The sequence below is a fragment of the Macadamia integrifolia genome, chromosome 5 (genome assembly GCF_013358625.1).
Source record: "Macadamia integrifolia cultivar HAES 741 chromosome 5, SCU_Mint_v3, whole genome shotgun sequence".
Classification (NCBI taxonomy): domain Eukaryota; kingdom Viridiplantae; phylum Streptophyta; class Magnoliopsida; order Proteales; family Proteaceae; genus Macadamia; species Macadamia integrifolia.
This window is the reverse complement of record NC_056561.1, coordinates 10,108,119-10,130,082: the sequence shown is the minus strand read 5'-3', so window position 1 is coordinate 10,130,082 and position 21,964 is coordinate 10,108,119. Positions and strand designations below refer to the sequence as shown.

The 21,964-nt window shown below is 44.0% G+C and overlaps 2 protein-coding genes across 4 annotated transcripts in view; one reads left to right on the top strand and one right to left on the bottom strand.

The window, feature by feature from the left end:
* The first annotated feature begins 156 nt into the window (after positions 1 to 156).
* LOC122078419 (40S ribosomal protein S24-1) lies at positions 157 to 3,041 on the top strand. The gene is made up of 5 exons (XM_042644391.1): positions 157 to 343; positions 470 to 511; positions 636 to 806; positions 2,621 to 2,707; positions 2,830 to 3,041. Exons 1-5 carry the CDS (start codon positions 269 to 271, stop codon positions 2,869 to 2,871), a joined length of 417 nt encoding a protein of 138 aa, XP_042500325.1. The 5' UTR covers positions 157 to 268; the 3' UTR covers positions 2,872 to 3,041.
* A 2,196-nt stretch (positions 3,042 to 5,237) lies between these two features.
* Positions 5,238 to 21,964, bottom strand: part of LOC122078434 (pentatricopeptide repeat-containing protein At5g66520-like) — an 18,370-nt gene continuing 1,643 nt past the window's right edge. The window contains exons 2-5 of one of the 3 annotated variants that reach the window (XM_042644410.1): positions 19,875 to 21,861; positions 19,540 to 19,628; positions 18,085 to 18,186; positions 5,238 to 5,661 (exon numbers count right to left, since the gene is read on the bottom strand). In XM_042644410.1, the coding sequence (XP_042500344.1) occupies positions 20,195 to 21,861 (1,667 nt within the window). In that variant the 3' untranslated portion in view covers positions 5,238 to 5,661; positions 18,085 to 18,186; positions 19,540 to 19,628; positions 19,875 to 20,194. Of the gene's footprint in view, positions 5,662 to 18,084; positions 18,187 to 19,539; positions 21,862 to 21,964 lie in introns of all 3 variants that reach the window. The other 2 variants (XR_006140068.1, XM_042644409.1) reach the window with 2 other exon arrangements.

Sequence of the window (21,964 nt, the reverse complement as noted above, 5' to 3'; positions counted from 1 at the left end):
TACTAAAGAAAAACAAAGCTTTTACCTTTGAAAATTTTCTTAATAGACTTGGGCCTATCATGGGCTTATATGGTTCCAGAAGTGTTTCGATGAAAAAGCCTATCGGAGCAACCCATTAGGGTTTTACTTTTAGACGAAATTTCTTATTAGGGTTTCGGAAAACTCCTTATTTTCTTCCTCTGCTCTTTGTGGTTCGCTGCTTTCATCTCGTCCTCGGAGCGCCAGCGGCAGAACTAGCAGAAGAGCCACTAGGGTTTCTTACGCAAACATGGCGGATTCTAAGGCTGTCACCATTCGAACCAGGAAATTCATGACGAATAGGCTTCTCTCTAGGAAGCAGTTCGTAAGTTCTTAACTAATCTTCTACTCTTCGTTGCGCTATTGATCAGATCATTGTAAATCCCTATTTTCCTTTCCCACTATGCCACGTGGATGCGAAAAACTCTAATATCTCGCTTTATTGATGTAGGTCATCGATGTTCTTCATCCTGGACGACCTAATGTTTCTAAGGTATCATTCCATCTCTCCCCTTCACTATAGCATTTGGTTTTTCTATTTTCATAGCTGTTTCACAACTATACTTATGAGGGATTCATTTTTTCTGATGTTAATTTTTAATTTTTTTTTTTTTCAGGCGGAGCTCAAGGAGAAGCTTTCAAGGATGTACGAGGTGAAAGATCCGAACTCAATCTTCGTGTTCAAGTTTAGGACCCATTTTGGTGGTGGGAAGTCGACTGGTTTCGGTTTGATCTACGATTCTGTGGACAGCGCCAAGAAGTACGAGCCCAAGTACAGGCTTATCAGGGTAACTAACTATGTTTCCGCTTTATTATTAATTTGTGGAATATTTAGGGGTTTTTATTCGTTTCTTTCGAAGCCAGCTGAAATCGTGAAATCTGAATGATTGAAGTCTTATATGTAATGATTGTAAGCCAATGCCATCGGCCATGATTTATTTCTCCCTTTGTTCCTTAATGTATGCTTTTTGGTGGGTTTTTGAGATTCGTTTTTCGTGATCAAAGCAATGGAGTATCTTCTCGGTTAAATAAGTTTCTCTTGGAGCTACCAGAGGACCCTGGGGACTTTGTGTTTTAAGACTGTGTATACTTCTCCGTAGAGGGTTTGTCATACTAGTGAAATCATAGCTGTATGGATTTAGGTGAAGCGTGCAAAACACTTACTGTAACTTGTATCTACATGGTTGCTTAATTTGCATTTCAACTCCGGGTGTATGTTCAAGTTTTATATCCACACTTCTTGTGTTTCTAGCTTCTAGCTTACATAGATTAACTAATTGCAGGACACAAATATAGAACTCCTTAAAATCCTGTATAACTGAAAAAAATTAACAAAATTGGTCCATGGCAAAAGCAAGCTGCATCATAAACTAAATGTATTGATTGAGCTTTCCATTTTTAAGTGCATTTGCATTTTACTTTGTGTGAGTCCTTCGCTGGACCTACTGTGGGAAGGCAGGCAAAAGTTATCTGTTGAAAGGTTTTGTAATGAAAAATTATTTTGAAATTATAAATGGGTGAAAACAATATTATTACAATGGTGGTCGGTCTGTGTAAACACATTGTAATTGATGCCATGGGGACTCTAGTCTATAGTGGCCTTTTTGTGGGGGAGTTTGGTTTATGAAACATCTAGACTATGACCTTGCTGTATGCAGGTAATAGAGTCTAACAAGGTTATTTTAAATTAAATCTTTTCCTTCAATACTATCTTCAACTGCCTAAATTGGGAATGCTTTTGCTTTCTTCCATTGCCTTTAATTATTTCAAAACATGTTTTGTCCTCACAAACAGACATTCCATTTACCTTCTCTTCGTTATTTTTCTTTCCTTGTTGGTATTTTTTCTATATTTGAGAAACTCATACATCTCTCTGTCTGTATGTGTGTGTGGGCGCACGCATTTACAATCGAATAATGAGTAATGGGAGAATGCGGTATTGTCTTTTGAATACTGGAACAATTTAAATATTTGTGATTTTTCTGTGGATTTTTAGTATTCATCTTCACGTATATGATTAGTAAAATACTTTCCTTGCCAGCACTATGGATTCTAGTCTAACTCAAGACTGTATATTTGTTAAATCTTTAGTGAATGGCTATTTTTATGCTTAATATGTCAGCACTCGAAACGGTCAGTGTCATTTCCCTGTGGGTGGTGTGTTTTTTTTTTTTTCCAATTATTATTATAAGAACCCTGTGAAAGGTAATATATGGTTCCTGGGTAGTAAGTATTGGTTGATTACTGGTAGAATGTCCTGCACTATGTGAACTTGCCAGTACAGTGGTACAAATCGCTTGCCCTGCTTACTCCACTTGTGAGTGTAGTTATTGAGTGAAGCAATCTGCTTGACAGAAGGGGTAATGGTGTGTGCTTATGTATGTTTCTACCTAGTGATTGGATAAATTATACTGTCTAACTCTACTTCATCTTTCTACACTTAGACTGTTACATTTGGGTTTCTATTTTCCACTTTCCTGGATATTCAAAACTGACAAGTTTCTTGTCCTTGTTCCAAAGCTTGTCATTTTTTTATAGCTCCTGTTTTTTCCATATCTGTAAAAATTATCTTCGGCTCAAGTAATGTTGTCACATTTTGCAGAATGGACTTGATACCAAGGTAGAGAAGTCAAGAAAGCAAATGAAGGAAAGGAAGAACAGGGCCAAGAAGATCCGTGGAATTAAGAAGGTGGATGCGCAAGCAATTATATTTTGTCTTGTTCCATTTTTCCTTTATTTGCGTCTATTCTGCATTTGGCCGCAAGTATTTTTATTATTTGGTGATTGATTATTATATTTGAACATGTGCAGACTAAGGCTGGAGATGCTGCCAAAGCTGGGAGGAAGAAATGAGAAGTAGATTTTGACAAGTTTTGTACTCACTTTTTTGGTAGTAGTTTTTACATCTTCAATTTTATGTTCTTGTGTGTGGTGGAGTTTGAGATTCGTCATTAAGAATCAAATTCTTATTTCATGTTTTGGAATTTTGACTTTTTAAGTGTTGACTAAGATAGTTGGTTTTACATGGAGAAGAAAAAAATGCTACGACTGTAGTAATATAGAAGAAAATCAGTAACACTGGGTGGCCGGGGCTGTTTGGTCACATAACTCATATTTTGAGTTATGTTGACACAAGGCCAAAACATGGGTGCCTTATTTGCTCATTTGCCCGTGTGTATTCTTTGTCCTGGTAAACATGGGATTCAAGTGGCAACCTCAGAGGAGCCAGACAAAGAGTGCTATATTCTGTTCAACTGGTTGACATTGACTGCTTTTTGATGGAAACTTTTCAAGTTCTTTAGTATCAACTGATTTCTGACAAGTTACTGATCATTTGCGCTTAGAGAATTAGATTTCTGAAAGTTTTGTATCAGATGAAACTTATATTTCATAAATAGACCCAAAATGCCAGAAAACGTATCATTTTTGGGTAGTGCAAGGCTCAGTTTAGTCAATATGGTTGATATTGTGGAATTGTTTGTTTTGGTTCAGGCAGTGTTTGAGGTAGGACTAATTGGGGGTTGCTAAGTATGATCCCCCCCCCCCCCCCCCCCAAAAAAAAAAATACACCCACCACCACCACCTTCAATGAGACATGCAACCAATTGAATTGCTTTATATATTTGGAGATAAGGGTCTATGTTTGTGTTTGTTTTAGGTTCCTCCTCTTTTTGACTCTTTGATTGTGTTATTTTTTAGGTGCTTTTTGGAAGTTCAATCTTTATGTTCAGGATGATTTTATTATACAGTTCAGTGTTTTAGGCAGGACACATTCAACAGGGAGTGTTGATGAGTCGATCCTTTTATGTTTTTTCATCTACCCCTAAAGTTATAAGAGCCCTTACCCAAAATCATTTTCACTCTTTTGGACGCCCCAAGGAGGGAGGAATTTTTTAGAGGTGTTAAGGTTGCATAGATGACGACCGTTTGATGATCATCAACAACAGAAGGTTGGGGGTCCTGATTAGATCTCAGCCTTACTTGGATTAATTTGAGTCTCCCAAGTAAGATGTAGAACTAATCACTACTCAATACTCTCTCTCTCTCTTTTTGAAGGATAATTGTTGATGAAATCCAACAACGGATTCAAATTCCATGCTGTAACATCGATGCAGGTCGCAGGTTTGATCCTTGAACTCCTGATCCATATCTATTCCGTAACAGGTGGGAGATGAAAGACGAGAGAAAGGGATGAGGGCTGTTTATGATCGGAGTAAGGGAAGGGGTGTGGTTGGTGTGTCACTAGGTCAATGGAGGAACCCTAGGAGGGAGGGTGACTGGTGACACGCCAAATTCAAATTAGAATCGCCAAGACCAAGTGATAGGGTTTGGAGTTCATATTGATGCCTTAGTCCACTTCGAGATATTATTCTACCAATAATGGAAAATAGACATTGGAATAGAGCTATCGTATAAAAAAAGAAAAAAGCAAAGTTGCATGACAAGAAGAAAATTTATGAATAATTACAATCCCCTCTGCGTATTAGTGCACCTACATTTTAAAACACCTACATTTCTTAATCGACGGAATTGGGCACTTCATAGCAAGAAACTTTCCCATTGCAGAAAATCGGGAAGCTCAAAAGCCCGTCCAGAGTCAACTTTTGGTGTGTTTCAAAATATTGAAGTACATATGGTTTTGACCAAATCTCAGAAATTATTTTTTCCAAAACTGATGAAATTGCTAAATTTTGTAATAACCCATCCTGAAACATTGTAGCATCTTTTCATAAATTGCCAATTTCAAAGAGGATATGAGAGGGATACATTCACGAAAATCAAAATTGGAAATCGAATTGAATAGTGCCGAGTCTGATCTGAATTGGATTGGAATTAATCTCCGAAACCATAGAATTGGTCCCTTGGATATAAAAACCCAACGATCTGGTAGAATTGGGTTTGATCACAATCAATTTCGATCTGAATTAATCAATTCAATCGATGTGATTCCAATTTTTGAAACAGTGACTACAGTTTAATTTTGCATATGCAAAAGAAACTAACTTTGATGAGGTACCCACCAAGCCAAGATGCAACTACAACCTACAGGTATATTAGTAATGGGCAAGAGAGTGCTACCCGCTTGCAACCGAGGCATCTTCAATGTATGAGACGGGAGATAGAGGGTTCTTTTTGCAACTGCTTGTGTCTAAGCATAGACTTTTTTTGCATCCTACTTGTCTTGGTGCAAGTACTGCAGGTGTAGGTAGTGTTCTTTCTTCCATAAATATAAATATATAGTCAATCATAAAAGCTTCTCAATCACAATTCAAAATTGAACTTGACCCCGAAGTACTACCTCTTCAGTCCCAATGGTTGCCCATAAGCTCCTCTCCAAAGGGCAACCCTGTGCCCAGAAAATTTCTATCCATAGATTTTACTCAAATCCTTTGCACGACATAGATTCAATCTTCTAAAATTCATTAGTCATATACATCCTCCCTTCACTGCATATATCAGTTTAATCGAAAGACTCGTGATTTCAAAATTTTGTTACAGCCAAACCATTAGTACTGCAGCTCCAATTTGATCGATCTCTAAGATTCTGAGATCCCCACCAATTTACACAGTATTTGGTTCAGGTTTGATTATTGATTCCAATCCCCAACGTATCATCATCTGTGAATAGAATTCAGCATGGTCCTGCACACCCAATATGAATTTCAGTTCATTAAGGACAAGGAAAAGGTGGAAATGATCTCATTCTTTGTGACATAATAGTAAGAGGCATTTAAGTTGAAATTCACCTACATCATACACAGTAACAGCTAATTACATTCATCAACATCCAATAAAAGTCTAAACCTCATAATATGATGTTAACTTCGGTGTCCACGTATACAAACTCATATCTTGAAAACTGATATCATTGAGACTCCGTCTGGTTGTGGTAACAGGAAGGGAAGAGAGGAAGAGAAGGGAACTCAATTCTATCCTAATGTTGAAAATGTTATCACAAGATTGTGTAACTAACTTCAAAATATTCTAAATTGGGTTATTAAATTTCAATTTATTTTGCAATCCATTCCCTTTTATTTTAAAAGTGAAATAACATTACATCTGAAAGTATAACTACCAAATATGATATGAGTTTTGGGTACGTTACAGAGTCATGATTACCGAACCTTCATTTTGGTTTTCAAAACTGACCCAAGAAATGATAGGAGCTTTGAGAAAGAAGTTTCAACTGTTTTCTCTTGATTTTCTTGGTGCAATGGAACTGCTACTTGGGAAACTTATTCTTTCTTTTCCTTCCTTTTATTTTGTTTTACTTTGGTTTGACAAAGCCACCTGATGTGGTAAAAATTGACCAGCCGATCTTCTTTGCAGCTCCTGATGCTACAGTAGATCTGCACAGAAGTGAAGACAAGGAAGAGTCGGGCTGACCCAACTGGGGACTCTGCGATGCCTAAGTCAGATCTTTCCACAATAGTTACTCAAGAGAGCTTTTAGTGAAAAAAGTGTTAGATCCCCCTTGATGGAGGCTTACCTTGATATTTATAGGCTGCTAATGGAGAGAGAGGGAAGAACGTTTGTGAAGAGTCCTATTTAGGCATAGAGTCCTTGAGGGGAGTCACTCTATGATTCTGGGAATATTCCGGTTTCCAGGGCATGTTCTAGGGATATTCCTCTCTTATCTTGAAAATACAAGTCGTGAGAAGGGTGGACACTTCTGGTGATGTGAGTGGATTGAGTCTTGCCCCTATAATCAAGGGTCACGTTCTTTAAATGTAGGAGTGGACGTACGCACGCTTCTAGACGCCTTTCGTATGTGTGTCGAGCCGAGGAGGCAGGTCGGTCTGAGGAGAGGCCGAGGTGATAGGTCGGCCTGAGGAGAGACCAAGGTGGCAGGTCTGTATACACGCTTCAACTGTGCTGAGGATGGGGACATATTTGGCCTCATCACCAGCCCCCCGCTCTAGCAGTTCGGATCGGTCTGCTAGAGTAGTTAATTCGATCATGGCTTTCGTGCTACGTGCGATGTCCATTCAGCGCGAAACACACTGCTTCTGTCGTGTGTCACTCCACCGTTATTTCACCTCGGGCAGGCAAAGAGACCGCTTTGGGTGGCCGTTGATTTCAGTCAGATCTAGCCGTTCGTTCACCGCCTTCATCTCCTATAAATAGGGCGCTTTTCTTCACAGAAGACTTCGTGTTTGTTCGAGAGATCAAGTCAGCTCAGCTAGCTGATAGCAAGTCTGTCCTTCGACACTTCGACATAGTTATCAGCTCAGCTTCATATCTTCAACCAGTAAGTAGCTTTCATACTATGATTTTGACTCGTTCTTCTACCCAACCCTCCATTCTTCCTAGCATCGGGCCTGGTGATTCCAACATGGCGTCTGTCCGTGATTCCGACCCTGTCCAGCCAACACCCTTGACAGTCGTAAGGCCCGGGGAGAACCACCCCGAGTGCCCCATCCCTGACGATTCGTCCTCTAGCGAAGATACTTCAAGCGGTTCAAGCTCCGATAGCGGCTCAAGTTCGGGTAGTAGCTCGGGCTCTGAGTCTACTGACTGGGCCTAGCCAATGGCCGACCAGACCAGGGTGGATCCTGGCTCAGGGGCCCCAGCTCAACTCCCCAGTCTGGCGCCGTAGGTTCTAAAGGAGGCCCAGAAGGACCTGAGGGTGAGGGCTCAGCCTCTTCCATTGGCGAAAAAGGACTGCCGTCAACACAAGGAGTATCCTTACGCCCAAGGTCTTAGACCTAATCCGGGGTCGGTATAGTATCCCGGAGTATGTAGTGATGCGTGCCCCTGACAATGACGAGAGCATGGACGCTTCTGGGGATGAGGTGGCTCTTTATGGCGTGGCCTTTCAGAATGGCCTCAGGATCCCGGTCCCTGAACTGGTCAGCTTGACCCTGGAGTATTGGGGCCTCGCTCCGAGCCAGATTACTCCCAACTCCTGGTGTATTCTTCTCGGTTTTGAGGTGTTCATCTTAAAGCTAGGCCAAACAGCAACTTTTGAGGTCTTTCGCAAGTTGTACTTGATGAAGAGGCACCCCTAGGGGTGGTACTACTTTACTAAGAGGGATAGAGATGGTCCCTACAGAGACTTGAAGATGTTCACCCTCATGCCTTCCTCAGTGAAGAACTGGAAGGATCGGTCCTTCTACATGGCAATGGAGGGGAACCCTTTCAAGGGTGAATGGACAAAGCCTAATTTTTCGAAGCTGAACCAAGCTCCAAAGTTATCAGAGGCCGACCTCCAAATCTATCAGATGTGTTTGGGTGGGGAGGACGTGGATGTCCAGAGATTACAGGACGACGATTTCCTCCGGGAGTGGGAGCTAAGTGAGGTCCCTAAAGAGGGTGAGGGTCTAATTGAGTCCAATCTCCTTTTCTCAGTATGGTCTTTGTATTGATTCAGCTCAGCTCGGCTCGTTTTTGTTTTGCAGTGGTGAACGTGAAGGTAGACCCGAAGGTTCTTGCCGCCGCGGTGGCGGCAGAGGCATGGAGGAAGGAAGTGGTCGAGCAGGCCGTCAAAAAGGGTGCGGATAAGACCAAGGCCGTCCCGAGCCTAGGTGTTGGCGGGAAGACCGCTCCCCCCACTGGTGCATGTCACAAGGCCTCACCGATTATTATTGAGGGTAAATCCAGAGTAGAGCCCATCAAGTACACGCCTCGGCACAGAGCTCCAGGGCTCGTCCAGGGGGCCAGAGGGTCCTTCGGGAGACAATGCCCAGGGGTAGACCGGCACGCCGAGCCGAACCGTCAGTGGCCAGGAGGGCTAGAAGAGAAGGCGTTCACCTGATGAGGGGGCACAACCTGGCAACCTTCCCAAGGCTGCTCGGACGGGGAAGAGGATTCTGTCAACCTGGGAGGACCTGATTGAGAACGGCACCGTGCTAGACCCTAACAATGCCCGGGTCTGGTGTCGTCGAAGCCATCCCAAGAGGGACATTTCTCGTGCCAAGAAGCCTTTAAATATCGAGTTTACGGACCTAATGTATATACGAATTGGAGATATGAGTTTCTACAGCCTTTAACTTGTATTTCCTGAGTTTTGGGTATTTCTAACCGTTCTATTGGGTCTTTGCAGGGCTTCAATTTCTCAGCCGAGGCTGCTCACCGGTTTGAGGCCATGGCCATCGCTTATTCGAAGGCGGAGGTGGTGGAGGTGGAGGTGAAGCGCCTTCACGGGGGGCTGCACATTGCCACGGGACAGCTGGAGGCTGAGAAGAAGAGGGCCTGATCAGAGGAGGTCCGCGCCAATGATGCCTAGCAGAGGGATGGAGAGCTGGAACGTGAGGTTGCCAAGCAATTCAAGGCCAACAACAACTTGATCAAGGAGAAGGATGCTCTCCAGAGCGAGTTGTCTGAGGCTCAGGACGCCAGTAGAAAGGAGGAGCACATAGCTAGGATCAATGAGCTAGAAAAGCAGCATCGGGCTGAGCTAGAGGCCAACGATGAAACTGCTGCTGAGAGGTGGCTGAACTCCCCAGCCATTCATAAGTGGTTGATTGACGTCAACATTGCTTCCTTTAATGCAGGCTTGGACAACGACATCTAGTTAATCCTGGGCAAGACGCCAGATTATAATCTGACGGACTATGAGCAGTGCTCCTGCCCTCGCTCCTTCTGTGCAACTCGGCGGCCCGACCGACATTGGTGAAGAGGTGACCCAATCCGACCCGAAGGACAACCAAGTGAAGAGCTAGGCCCGTGGATTAGCCCCCTAAGCCTTGTAATTTTGTTGCTACTTTCCTCTCCCCTTTTTTTTTATGTAAATGTCTCCTTCGGGAGTGATGTACTTTGAGGGCTTTTACCCCTTTTTATGAATGAAAAATATATTTTTTTTGGTCTTCGCCTCTCAGAAATTTTGTGATTCTTTCTTTGGTTTCTTGTACTTCGAGCGCGGCTCCAAATGAGTTTTGACTTTTGAGTTTTTTTTTTTTGTTTTTTTTTAGTGCCAAACCTAGGTTTGGTTGTGGTAGCGCCGAGCTAGGGCTCGGTCTTAGAGAATGCCAAGCTGGGGCTCAATCTTGGTGCCTTAGGTGCTAAGGTCTTTTGAAGTGCCAAACCTACGTTTGTCTTGGTATCGGTCTTAGAGAATGCCGAGCTAGGGCTCGGTCTTGGTGCTTTAGGTGCTTTAGTCTTTTGAAATGCCAAACCTGGGTTTGGCCTTGGTAGCGCCGAGCTGGGGCTCAGTCTTTGTGCCTTAGATGCTAAGGTCTTTTGAAGTGCCAACCTTGGGTTTGGTCTTGGTAGCGCCGAGCTGGGGCTCGATCTCAGTGCCTTAGGTGCTAAGGTCTTTTGAAGTAACAAACCTGGATTTGGTCTTGATAGCACCGAGCTGGGGCTCCGTCTTAGAGAATGCCGACCTAGGGCTCGGTCTTGGTACCTTAGATGCTAAGTCTTTTGAAGTGCCAAACCTGGGTTTGGCCTTGGTAGCATTGAGCTAGGGCACCGTCTTAGGGGATGCCAAGCTAGGCTCGGTCTTGGTGCCTTAGATGCTAAGGTCTTTTGAAGTGCCAAACCTGGGTTTGGCCTTGGTAGCGAAGAGCTGGGGCTCGGTCTTGGTGCATTAGGTGCTAAGGTCTTTTGAAGTGCCAAACCTTGGTTTGGTCTTGGTAGCACCAAGCTAGGACTCGGTCTTAGAGAATGCCGAGCTGGGGCTCGGTCTTGGTGCCTTAGGTGCTAAGGTATATTGAAGTGCCCAACCTGGGTTTAGTCTTGGTAGCGTCGAGCTGGGGCTTGGTCTTAGAGAATGCCGAGTTGGGGCTCGGTCTTGGTGCCCTAGGTGAGCAAGTCTTGAGGGAGAACTCTTCATTTATTATTAGATGGCATGCACTCGTAAAGGATACATTGCTTTGAAATAGAGTCAAATCCGCTCCACAAATAAAGGTGAATAATGTGAACTGAAAATGAAACTAAGGTACTGAACTCACAAAACCTATAAGACTAATAACCGGATATGTGGGACTACAATTTGAAGTAAAGTGTGATCTACTGATAAATTTTTTTGAGATTTTCAACATTCCATGTCCTTGGTATGGCTGTACCCCCCTAAGTTTGCAAGTGGTAAGTACCGAGGCGAACCTCTCTGGAGACTATATAAGGGCCTTCCCAGTTCGCACTTAGTTTGCATTCATTTCTTAGGTTTGCTGCCGTTGCTTTCCTGAGGACTAGGTCACCTACTATGAATCCTCGTGGCCGAACCTTTCGGTTGTGATATTGCCTTACCTTTTGCTTGTAGGTTTCATTTCGTATTAGTGCCTCTTCTCGGACTTCGTCTATGAAGTCAATGTTTGCTTGAATTCCTGCCTCGTTCTGTCATGCATTAAATACTGCCGATCGGAACGAGGCTTGAGTCATCTCTATAGGGGCTAAGGCTTCAGTCCCATATGCCAGCCAGAAAGGTGTTTCTTTTGTGGGGGTCTGAGCTCAGGTGAGGTAAGCCCAGAGCACACTAAGTAGTTGGTCGGCCCAGTTATTCTTCTTATGGTCCAGCCTTTTTTTGATTCCATCCAGTAGTGTGTGGTTGGTCTTTTTCGCCTAGCCATTTGACTATGGGTGTGCGACTGCAGTGTTTCGGAAATCAATGTCGAAGTTTTTGCAAAAGAGCCTGAATTTTTGACTCTCGAATTATCGCCCATTGTCAGTTACCAGTACTTTTGGGACACCATAGCGGTATACGACGTCGTCTCTTACGAACTTTTCCACCGCCTACTCGGTGATCCTTGCTAGGGGCGTGCTTCCACCCATTTCGTAAAGTAGTCAATGGTGACAACCAAGAACTAGACACCACCCTTGCCTTTTTTGAACTGTCCTAAGATGTCCATCCCCCACATTGCAAATGGAATCAGATAGATTATGGAGCTTAGTCCGTGATCGGGGCATGTATTTAACATTTAAAGCATCGCCGGACAAACATCGCATCTTGTTGCATCTTTGGCCAATAGAATCCTTGGTGCAATACCTTATAGGCCAGTGCCCATCCGCCCAAATGGCTTCTGCATATTCCTTCATAGACCTCTCGGAGTGTTTCTTCGACTCGGCTTGGTGTGAGGCATTTCAGCAGTGGCTATGATACTGCTATTTTGTACAGTACTCATCCTTGGAGGGTGTAGTTGGCTGCTCTTCTCTTAACTGCTCTCGCCTCCGTTTGATCTCCCAGGAGGTGCCCCTCTCGCAAGTAGGCTGCAATAGGATCCATCCAGCTTGGCTCGGCTGCCTGTGGATCATTACTGCATATCATTTCTTGCTCATAAGTTGATTTTTCCAGCACTTCAAAGTATACCGAACTTGCACAGTCATCGAGTTCCATTGTGGCGAGTTTGGAGAGGGCATCTGCCACTGCATTTTCTTCTCCAGAACTTGCACCATTTTGAATGTACTGAAGCTGGTGTTCAGACAGCGAGCTTCCTTCAAGTACTTGATCATTCTCTCTTCCTTTGCCTCATAGTGCCCATTGACATGGTTTACAACAGTTGGGAGTCACTATGCGCGATTAGGTCGTCTGCCAATACTGCCTTTGTCAACCTGATTCCTACTATCAGGGCTTCATACTCCGCTTCATTGTTTGTTGTGAAAAATGCAAATCTGAGGGCATACTATATTGCGAATGCCTCTGGACTCTGTAGCACAAGTCCCGCGTTGCTCCTCGTTGAGGTGCTAGACCCATCAACAAAGAGCTTCCACTTCCTGTTCGGCTCGGCCTCTACGTCTGATCCCTCCTCTGCCTACGAACACTCCACCAGGAAGTGTGCCAATGCCTGACCCTTGATTGCACTTCTTGGCCGAAACTCTATGTCTTGTTCACTTAACTCGACAGCCCAGCTCAACATCCGCCCTGCTACACTAGGGTTGTGGAGTGACATTCTCAACGGATGATCCGTCAGTACAGCTATGGTGTGTGCTTGGAAGTAAGGTCTCAGTTTCCTAGCTGCCATGACTAATGCCAACGCAAGCTTCTCAATCCTTGGGTACCGTGTTTCCGCGTCGCGGAGCACATGACTCACGTAGTAGACAGGCTTTTGGCATTTTCCTTCTTCTCTTATAAGAACTGCGCTAACGGGCACTGGGGATGTAGCGAGATATAATTGGAGCACCTTTCCTGGTTCGAGTGGCTCAGCAGAGGGGGCCTGGTTAGGCAGGTTTTGACTTCCTCAAATGCCGCATCACATTCGTCCGTCCAGCTGAATTACTGGTGTCCTTTTCCTCCCTTTAACAGCTTGAAGAAAGGGAGACTTATCTCCAACTCGGGAAAGAAACCTATTCAGCGCAGCTAGGCACCCCGTCAACTTCTGGACCTCGCGAATGTTCTTTGGCAGGCACATCTCTTGAATGGCTTCAATCTTGGAAGGGTTTGCCTCTATTCCCCTTTTTGATACTAGAAAGCCTAGGAATTTCTCGGAAGTCACTCCAAATGCGCACTTTGTAGGGTTCAACCTCATCTGGTTTTGTCGCAGGACATCAAAGGCTTCCCTCAGGTCTAACACATGATTAATGCCTTTTGCACTCTTGACCAGCATGTCATCAACGTAGACTTCCATGTTTCTTCCGATCTGACTTCGGAACATGGTGTTGACCATTCTCTGGTATGTGACTCCTGCATTCTTAAGGCCAAAGGGCATCGCAGTGTAGCAATAATTGCCCTGAGTGGTGAGAAACACCGTTTTCTCATCATCTTCAACTTTCATCTTTATCTGGTTATATCCCGAGTATGCATCCATGAAGGTCAGCATCTCGTGGCCTACCGTTGAGGCTATGAGGGAGTCGAACCTGGGCGAGGGATAACAATCCTTGGGATAAGCCTTGTTCAGATCCGTGTAGTCTATGTAAATCCTCCACCTTTCGTTGGACTTTGGGACCATGACAACATTAGCCAACCAGGTTGGGTATTTTACTTCTCTCACGAACCCCGTGGCTAGGAGTTTGTCCACTTCTTCATTGATGATTGCGTTTTACTCCGACGCAAAGTTCCTGCGCTTCTGTTGAAAAGGCTTGAAGCTAGGGTTAATGTCCAGACTGTGCTCAGCCACGTCCCTTGGGATGCCTGGCATATCAGAAACTTTCCATGCGAAGACATTAGAGTTTTTGCCGAGGAAGTTTTGGATTTTGTCATGATGTTCGGAGCCCAGCAATGCCCCGAGCAGGACAATCTTTGTTGGCTCAGCCTCCGTCAGTGGGACAGTGAGTAGCTTTTCCACAGGCTCAGCTTGGTGCAGAAGACTTTCGTCGCTGCAATCAACGATTTCTACCATGCATGCTAGGCCAGAACATGGTTTTTTGACAGAGTTTATGAAGTTGGCATAGCACTCTGGCTGGACCTACATTCTCCGATTGCTAGTGGGAAACTTGACCTTCATATGCTTGGTAGGCACAACTGTTCCTAGGCCATTAAGACCGGGTCAACCAAGGATTGCATTGTAAGGTGAAGCTATCTTGGCGACCATGAATGTGACCATAGTGGTGGCCGTTTGAGCTCCCTGACCGATGGTCACTGGCAGGTCGACTACTCCCTCTAACTTTGCAGGTGCACCTGAAAATCCGTATAGAGGTCCAGGGGCGGGCTTCAAGGATCCAACGCCAAGCCCTAGTTTCATAAAGGTTGCATAAGACATAAGGTCGACGGATGCTCCTGTGTCTACTAGCAACCTGTGGAAGGGGTGGTTGGCCACCACTAACTGGATCATGACGGCGTCATTGTGAGGCCAATTCAGTTCTTTCAGGTCCTTGTCCAAGAATGTGATGGGAGGATCTGCTATGAGGGTTTTGACAGGCTATTCCGTAATACACACAAACCGAGCGTGAGCCTTGGCCTTTCTTACTGATTCGGCAGTGGGTCCTCCCATGATAGTCAGGATGGTCGGACCCACAGGTTGGTTATCGTATGGGTCACCTCGGTCTGTGCCTGGCTCCTTGGGCTGCTCAGCCCTATCTCGGCTCGGCCCGGCCTCATCTCTCCTCGTCTCGGGCCAGTTTTCACCATATTTCTGAATCAAGTATTTGTTAAGGTACCTTGCCTTGATGAGCTCATCAATCTCCCTTTTCAGGGTCTTGCAATCCTCAGTGTCGTGTCCATGGTTCCGGTGGTATTGGCAGTACCGGTTGGGATTCCTTTCTTATGGCTTAGCCACCATTGGTCTAGGCCAGTGAACATATTTCTGGTCTTGGATCTCTGGAAGCAAATTTGTCCGCAAGCGGTCGAGCTCGTACAGTTTTGGTTCAGCTGTGTCAAGCGGCCGATCCGTCCTGTTCTTCTTTGGCTCCCAAGAGTCTTCCCTAGGCCTTGGGGGCCTTTTCTTTTCTTTTTCTGGTAGCTCATTTCTATCGGTTATCCCCTTGGTGGCTAGGACCTTCTCCATGTAGGTATACTGATTACACCTTCTTAGCAGCTCGGGCATTGTATCTAACAAGTCAAGGGCCAGAGATCGGACCAGATCGGGTATATAATTCCATTACACAATGAGCTATGTGCTACTCCTAGCAGATTTTTTTTACTTTTAGGGTTGCTTTGGTAAATCGGGCGAGGAAATCCCGTATAGTCTCCCTTAATCTCTGTCTCATGTTCATCACGTTCTGTGAGGTCTGCTTCTGCTTCATGCTAGCTTGGAAACGAGTGAGGAATGCCCTCGTCAGTTCTTCATAGTTGTGGCTGGACTTGGGCCTCAAGTTCGACATCCATACCAGTGTGGCACCTTTCAGTGAGGCTACGAAAGCTCGGCAAAGAGTTGTGTCTAATCTCCCATATACTGTCATGATTGAACTGTAGTATGGAGATGATCATAGGGATCCGTGGTGCCGTCATATGTGTTAAAGACAGGTACCACGAAGTTTGGGGGCAACTTGGCTTCTATCAACTCATCAGATAGTGCATTATGAGCTGGGGTCACCGTTATGTCAGCCAGGTGCCTCTGCCTTTGCATTCCTTTGATCCTCTCAGTGAGACGTTGGATGTGCGGTTCCAGGTCGTCCCTTCTTTCCTCGACTCGACGGCCTGAGCGGCATTCCCGTTCAGCTTGTCTGGGGCTTCTTCCCTGATCCTGGCGTCTGTCAGGTCGATCCTATCCGCGCTAACGCGTGCTATTAGCTAGCCTGTGTGGCGAGTTCCAGCGTTCCTCTGCCCTGGGTGGGGATCTATGGGCATCTCATCTCTCGAGGCTCCGGTCGCGAGTTGAATGACGTGCCCTCCCATTCTGGGCAGGTGAAGGCCCTCGTTGACGTCTCTCGGTGGGAGATCGAGGTGGCACCGAGCGAACGTTACGTGACGTCCTGATAGACCCCGCCTTGCTGTCGATTGAGGGGCCACACTGTTATCAGGCGATTCTAGCTGAGCTCGCCTAGGTAGCTGAGCAGAGCCTGTGCGGGGTATAGGAAGCGCTGAGCCGAACTGGCGTATGAAGTCCCGCACCAGGTTGTTGGTTGCCAACACTTGCAACTGCAGACTCTGGATTTGTTCTTCCACGATCGAGTGGATTATCCGGGATGAAGATCCTTGGCGAGATTGTTGAGGGTTTCAAATGCGTTGCCCCCTCCTCCTGGAGTAACTCCTACGTCGGTTTGAATTTGTGAAGGTCATGGCAAGGGCCCTTCTACTGAGACATTTTCTTGAACTGCCATTGGAGGTGGGCAAGGTTCCTCTACTTGTTCAGGTGGCAAACCACGAGATGATCTTACTCGTGTTGTAGTGGAGGAGACGACCTTCTCACTTCTTAGCTGCACTGGCTATAGTAACTTTTCGTATCAGTTTCCCACAGACGGCACCAATCTGATGTGGTAAAAATTGACCAGTCGATCTTCCTTGCAACTCTTGATGCTTGAGTAGATCTACATAGAAGAGAAGACAGGGGAGAGCCGGGTTTTCCCGACGGGGGACTCTCTGATGCCTAAGTCAGATCTTTCCACAACAGTTACTCAAGAGAGCTTTTGGTGAAAAAAGTTTTCGACCCCCCTTGATGGAGGCTTACCTTGATATTTATAGGCTGCTGATGGAGAGAGAGGGAGGAACGTTTGTGGAGAATCCTGTTTAGGCATAGAGTCCTTGAGGAGAGTGGCTCTATGATTCTAGGAATATTCCGGATTCCAGGGCATGTTCTATGGATATTCCTCTCTTATCTTGAAAATACAAGTTGTGAGAAGGGTGAACACTTCTGGTGACGTGAGTGGATTGAGTCTTGCCCCTATAATCAAGGGTCACGCTCCTTAAATGTAGGAGTGGATGTACGCACACTTCTGGGCGCCTTTCTTGTGTGTGCCGAGCCGAGGCGACATGTCGGCCTGAGGAGAGGCCGAGGCGGCAGGTCGGCCTGAGGAGAGGCCGAGGTGGCAGGTTGGCCTGAGGAGAGGCCGAGGCGGCAGGTCGGCCTAAGGAGAGACCGAGGTGGCTGGTCTATATACACGCTTCAGTCGTGCTGAGGATGGTGACATATTTGGCCTCATCACCACCAAAAACAGCTTAAGAATCTGATAAGCAATGCATAGATTAATATGGAAAGCTGTGAATGATAAATATACACAACAATTCTGCATAGGGAAGCTTCGGTATGTCCGACATATAGGTACCAAATGCCATACTTCCGGCCCACTAATCCATAGATGATTTTATGATAAGCTGTGCTGAAACCTTATCAGACCCAGCAGTAATTCCTAGCTGCTGAATTTAGTCGTTTCCCATAGCACCAGTGGAGCCAATTATTTAAATCACTGATTCTATAGGACCATCGACGAAGCTTATGATGGGTGGAGATCCAATAGCTAGTAATTAGCAATCAGGCTGACATTGTTGTCCAGATTCACCATGTGGTTGGCCAAATATCAAATTATCAATAGGTTCAGGTGATTGAAAGGTGCTCTAGGCACTCAAACATTTCACGTACAAAGAAGCCTCCTAAATGTTAGAGACAGCAGACAGCATCTCTTTGTTCACCTATGTATAGACCTGTGTTCTCTAAGCCCAGTAAATTTCCTTATGGCCCATTAAGATTCAAGATGCTACTAAAGAATTAGCTATTGGCAGGAATTAAGAATCAGTAGTGATTCAACCTCCTATATAAGAGCTAAAAGTGAAGCAAATTAATGATGTCCATAACAAAAGGCAGGAAAATGAAAAAGTACCTTCACAGTAACTATGACAACAGCCACACCATTCTGACGTGATACGTGGAAGAGTTTTCTTGCATCATCAGATGTAACGGATGGCACCGCTCACAGTCGACACTACAAATGATCGTAAACAAATTTAGTACACATTCATACATTGGCAATACCAGCACTGGGTAATGGGCCTAATGGCCCCCTTTTGTTTTTCTAATTCATGCATATATATACACAGAATACACATATACATGAATTGATTTTGTCAGATTTCATTTTGAGGCCATGTTATAGAACTAAAAATTTGGTTGACAGTATGGCCTCTCAAGGAACCTAATATACTGACTTGCTTACACATCATGCCATTCAGATGATACCCCACTGTGTTTTTCTTAAATACATAGATAATAGACATTGTAATATTGTATTGCTGATACGGGAAAATGAACAGAACTTTAGTACTACAACAAAAGTCCAAAAGCCTAAAAACCCCACTTGTGACTAATACAATACATCTACTCAACTCAGATGATACCCCCACTGTTCTTATTAAATACATAGATAAGACATTGCACTGCTAATAGAGAAAATGAACAGAACATTTAGTTACAAAAGGCCAAAGCCTAAAAACCCCAATTGTGGCCAAATTCATCCTCTATAATAATGAGCGACATTTATAGCCAGTAATTCAGGGAAGAAATCGACCTATCTAGTCAGTCACACTTCTGCTTGGTAATTTTGAGTTCATAGATAGGGTTCATGAAGCCCTTTTTAGATAGGGTTCATCAACTCTGCAGCTTAGAGGGCAGACCTCGGCATAACAATAAGTTTGCTCCATTGGAACCTAGTGGTCACTGGTTCAAGTCAGGAAACAAGCCTCTCAACGAAGCAGGGATAAGGCTGCATACATTGTGACCCTTCCCAGACCCACACTAGTGGGAGCCTCATGCACTGGGTACACCCTTTTTTAGATAGGGTTCATCAACTCTGAAGCTTTGTTCAGACATATGATGAGGTAATGTGGCCAATCCAACCATTCTATAGATATAGCGCTAATGCAATTCAGTGTCCCTCGAATCCAAAGAATGGACCCAAGAATATAGGATCAGCACAAGGGTATAATTTCCAACAATAAGAGTAGTTTTTGGGAAAGGACAGATATGGAAATTAATTCCATCACAATTTATGCAGTTATAGTTCTGAAAATATTTTTATATTTCCCAAATTTTTTATTTTAGGATCCAAACTGAAATGAAATTTACAAGTAAGGATTAAACTGGAACAATTCATGCCCTGTTTCTGTTTTAACAGGAAGAAAAAATTAAGAAAAGTAGCAAGAAAACAGAAAAGTAACACATTACCATTCACCTAAGAAGATTATTCACCTATTCCCCAACAAACAATAGGAAAAATAAGAAGCACAGATAAATATAAAGAAAAAGGGACTCTTTTGGGTTTCTGTATCAAGAAACAAACCTTCTCAGCTTGTCGAACAGAATCAAATTGGAAGTGATCTAAAGCTCTGGGTACTCCAAGGGACAATGCCTCCTTTCAACGAAATAAACCTTGCTCACACGAAAGTGGAACCACCAGTTGTCAGTGTGAAAATTTTCAAGGTTATGACATTCAAGGATAGAGAAGACAAGAATAAGGGACTTTGATAAGAAAAATGAGATCTACAACTAGCAGAAGCCACCTCCAAGGGATAAAGGGATTATAAATGAGGTAAAAATAAACATTGGTTTTCAGAGGAGACAGAGAAGAAGATTTTGGGACCATGAAATTGGTGGAGTTCGTGGTTGTGAACTTACAGTTAATTCTTAGATGGGAGAAACTCCTATTGGTTTAGATTGTCAAATAGATTTCTGTCTCTCTACTTTCTCTGCGTTTCTCTTTAGTGTGTTTAATAGAAGGCTTGTTAGATGGACTTGTGATCTCTAACCCTTGTTTGTACGTAACCAAATAACAGAAAAGAAACTTTCATGTCAAAGAACTTCAAACATGCTCCTCTGCTTGTGTAATCAAAGAATTTGTAAGACCGGGATAGAGATCTTCAATCCTGGTAACTAGGATGAAGGTGCCGACCAACAGCTAATTGCTTGCAACTGAACTGCTACCTATAATTTTCAACCTAGAGGAATTGTTCAATGGACATAAAATTGTCATCTAACCCAAAAGACTTCAACTGTTTGTCCATTCCAAGCAATAAAAAGATGACTTCCTCAATTATAAAATGAGACCTATCTCCCACAACAAATTCCCAAATAACACCATCAACTTCAATCAAGCTACATCCAGGCACCTTCTTCACTTTCTTCTCTTCCATTCCCTTTCTCACCTTTGCCACATCTTCCCACTGATTAGCTGAGGCAAACATGTTAGATAAAAGAACATGAACCCCGCCATGGTCAAGACTCCGTCTAGACAAGCTCTCAACCATTTCTTTTCCCAATTCAACATCACCATGCATTCTACAAGCATTGAGTAATGCACCTAAGACATATGAGTCAGGGTCCATGGGCATCTCTCTCACCACTCTCTTTGCTTCTTCCAGCAAACCTGCTCGCCCCAATAGATCTACCAGGCATCCATAGTGCTCCACCCCTGGATCAATCCCGTAAGTTGCACTCATGCTTTTGAAAAATCTCATCCCTTCTTCCACCAACCCCATTCTACTGCATGCACTTAATACACATATAAATGTAACTTCATTAGGCTCAACTCCTTCCTTTTGCATCTTACAAAATAACATAATAGCACTTGCACTCTGGCCATGGTTCGCAAGGCCAGAAATCATTGAAGTAAAAGCAAAGACATCTCTCTCAGGCATCTCATTGAAGACCTGAAGAGCAGTATCTATGCACCCACACTTTGCATACATGTCAATAAGAGAAGTACCCAGAATTGTATCCAATTCCATCCCATTTCTATTCACGTAAGCATGAATCCATCTTCCTTGATCCAAAGCCCCAAGAAAAGCACAGGCCAATAGTGCACCAACAATCCCAGCATGATTAGGCTGGATGCCAGCAAGCTGCATCTCATTAAAAAGTTCAAGTGCCTCTCTGAACATACCAACTTGAGCATAGCCAGAGATCAAAGAACTCCAAGAAACAGCATTCCTTTCAGGCATCTCATTAAACAATCTCCGTGCAACTTCAAGTTCCCCAGATTTTGCATAGCCATTGATCATTGCGGTCCATGAAATCACATCAAGGTTTAAACTCATATCAAACAATTTACGAGCCAAGGCAACACAATTACAAGTAGCATACAAATGGATCAAACCATTTTGGACAAAGTCATAGGATTCCCAACCAAGTTTGATGATTTGTGCGTGTATCTGAAGACCAAATAGAACATCAGTGAGGTCAACAGAAGCCTTGAGAAGGAATGAGAAGGTGTAGTTGTTAGGTAAGATTCTTTTTTCTAACATTTTCTTATACAGAGCTATAGCTTTGATAGGTTCTTGCTTCTCTGCAAAAGCTCTTATCATGGTGTTCCAAATGAATTTAGTGGGGTGGGGGAGATGGCAAAAGAGGAGATACGCATGACTCAGATCGCCATGTTTAGAGATCGCATAAAAGGCTATGAGCTTTCCTGCCGCAAAAGGATCGAAAAGGGTTCCTGAGACAATTAGATGGGACTGAATCTGCTTGATATTTCTCCTGGTTAGACATTGTTCCAAGAGGGAGAGTGTTCTCTGGCTTGATTTCAAATATATATTGTCACTCGGAAAAACCTTGTATCTATCTCCACTAAAAGCACCTTTCTTGTCCCTCAGCTGTCCCTTATCTCCTGTAAATTCAAATGAAATATTTTATCTTTCTAAAATGAACAGAATCTTGCAAGATAAACCACCAGTTTTGTTTCTTTGTTTTTTTTTTTTTCTTTTCTTTTC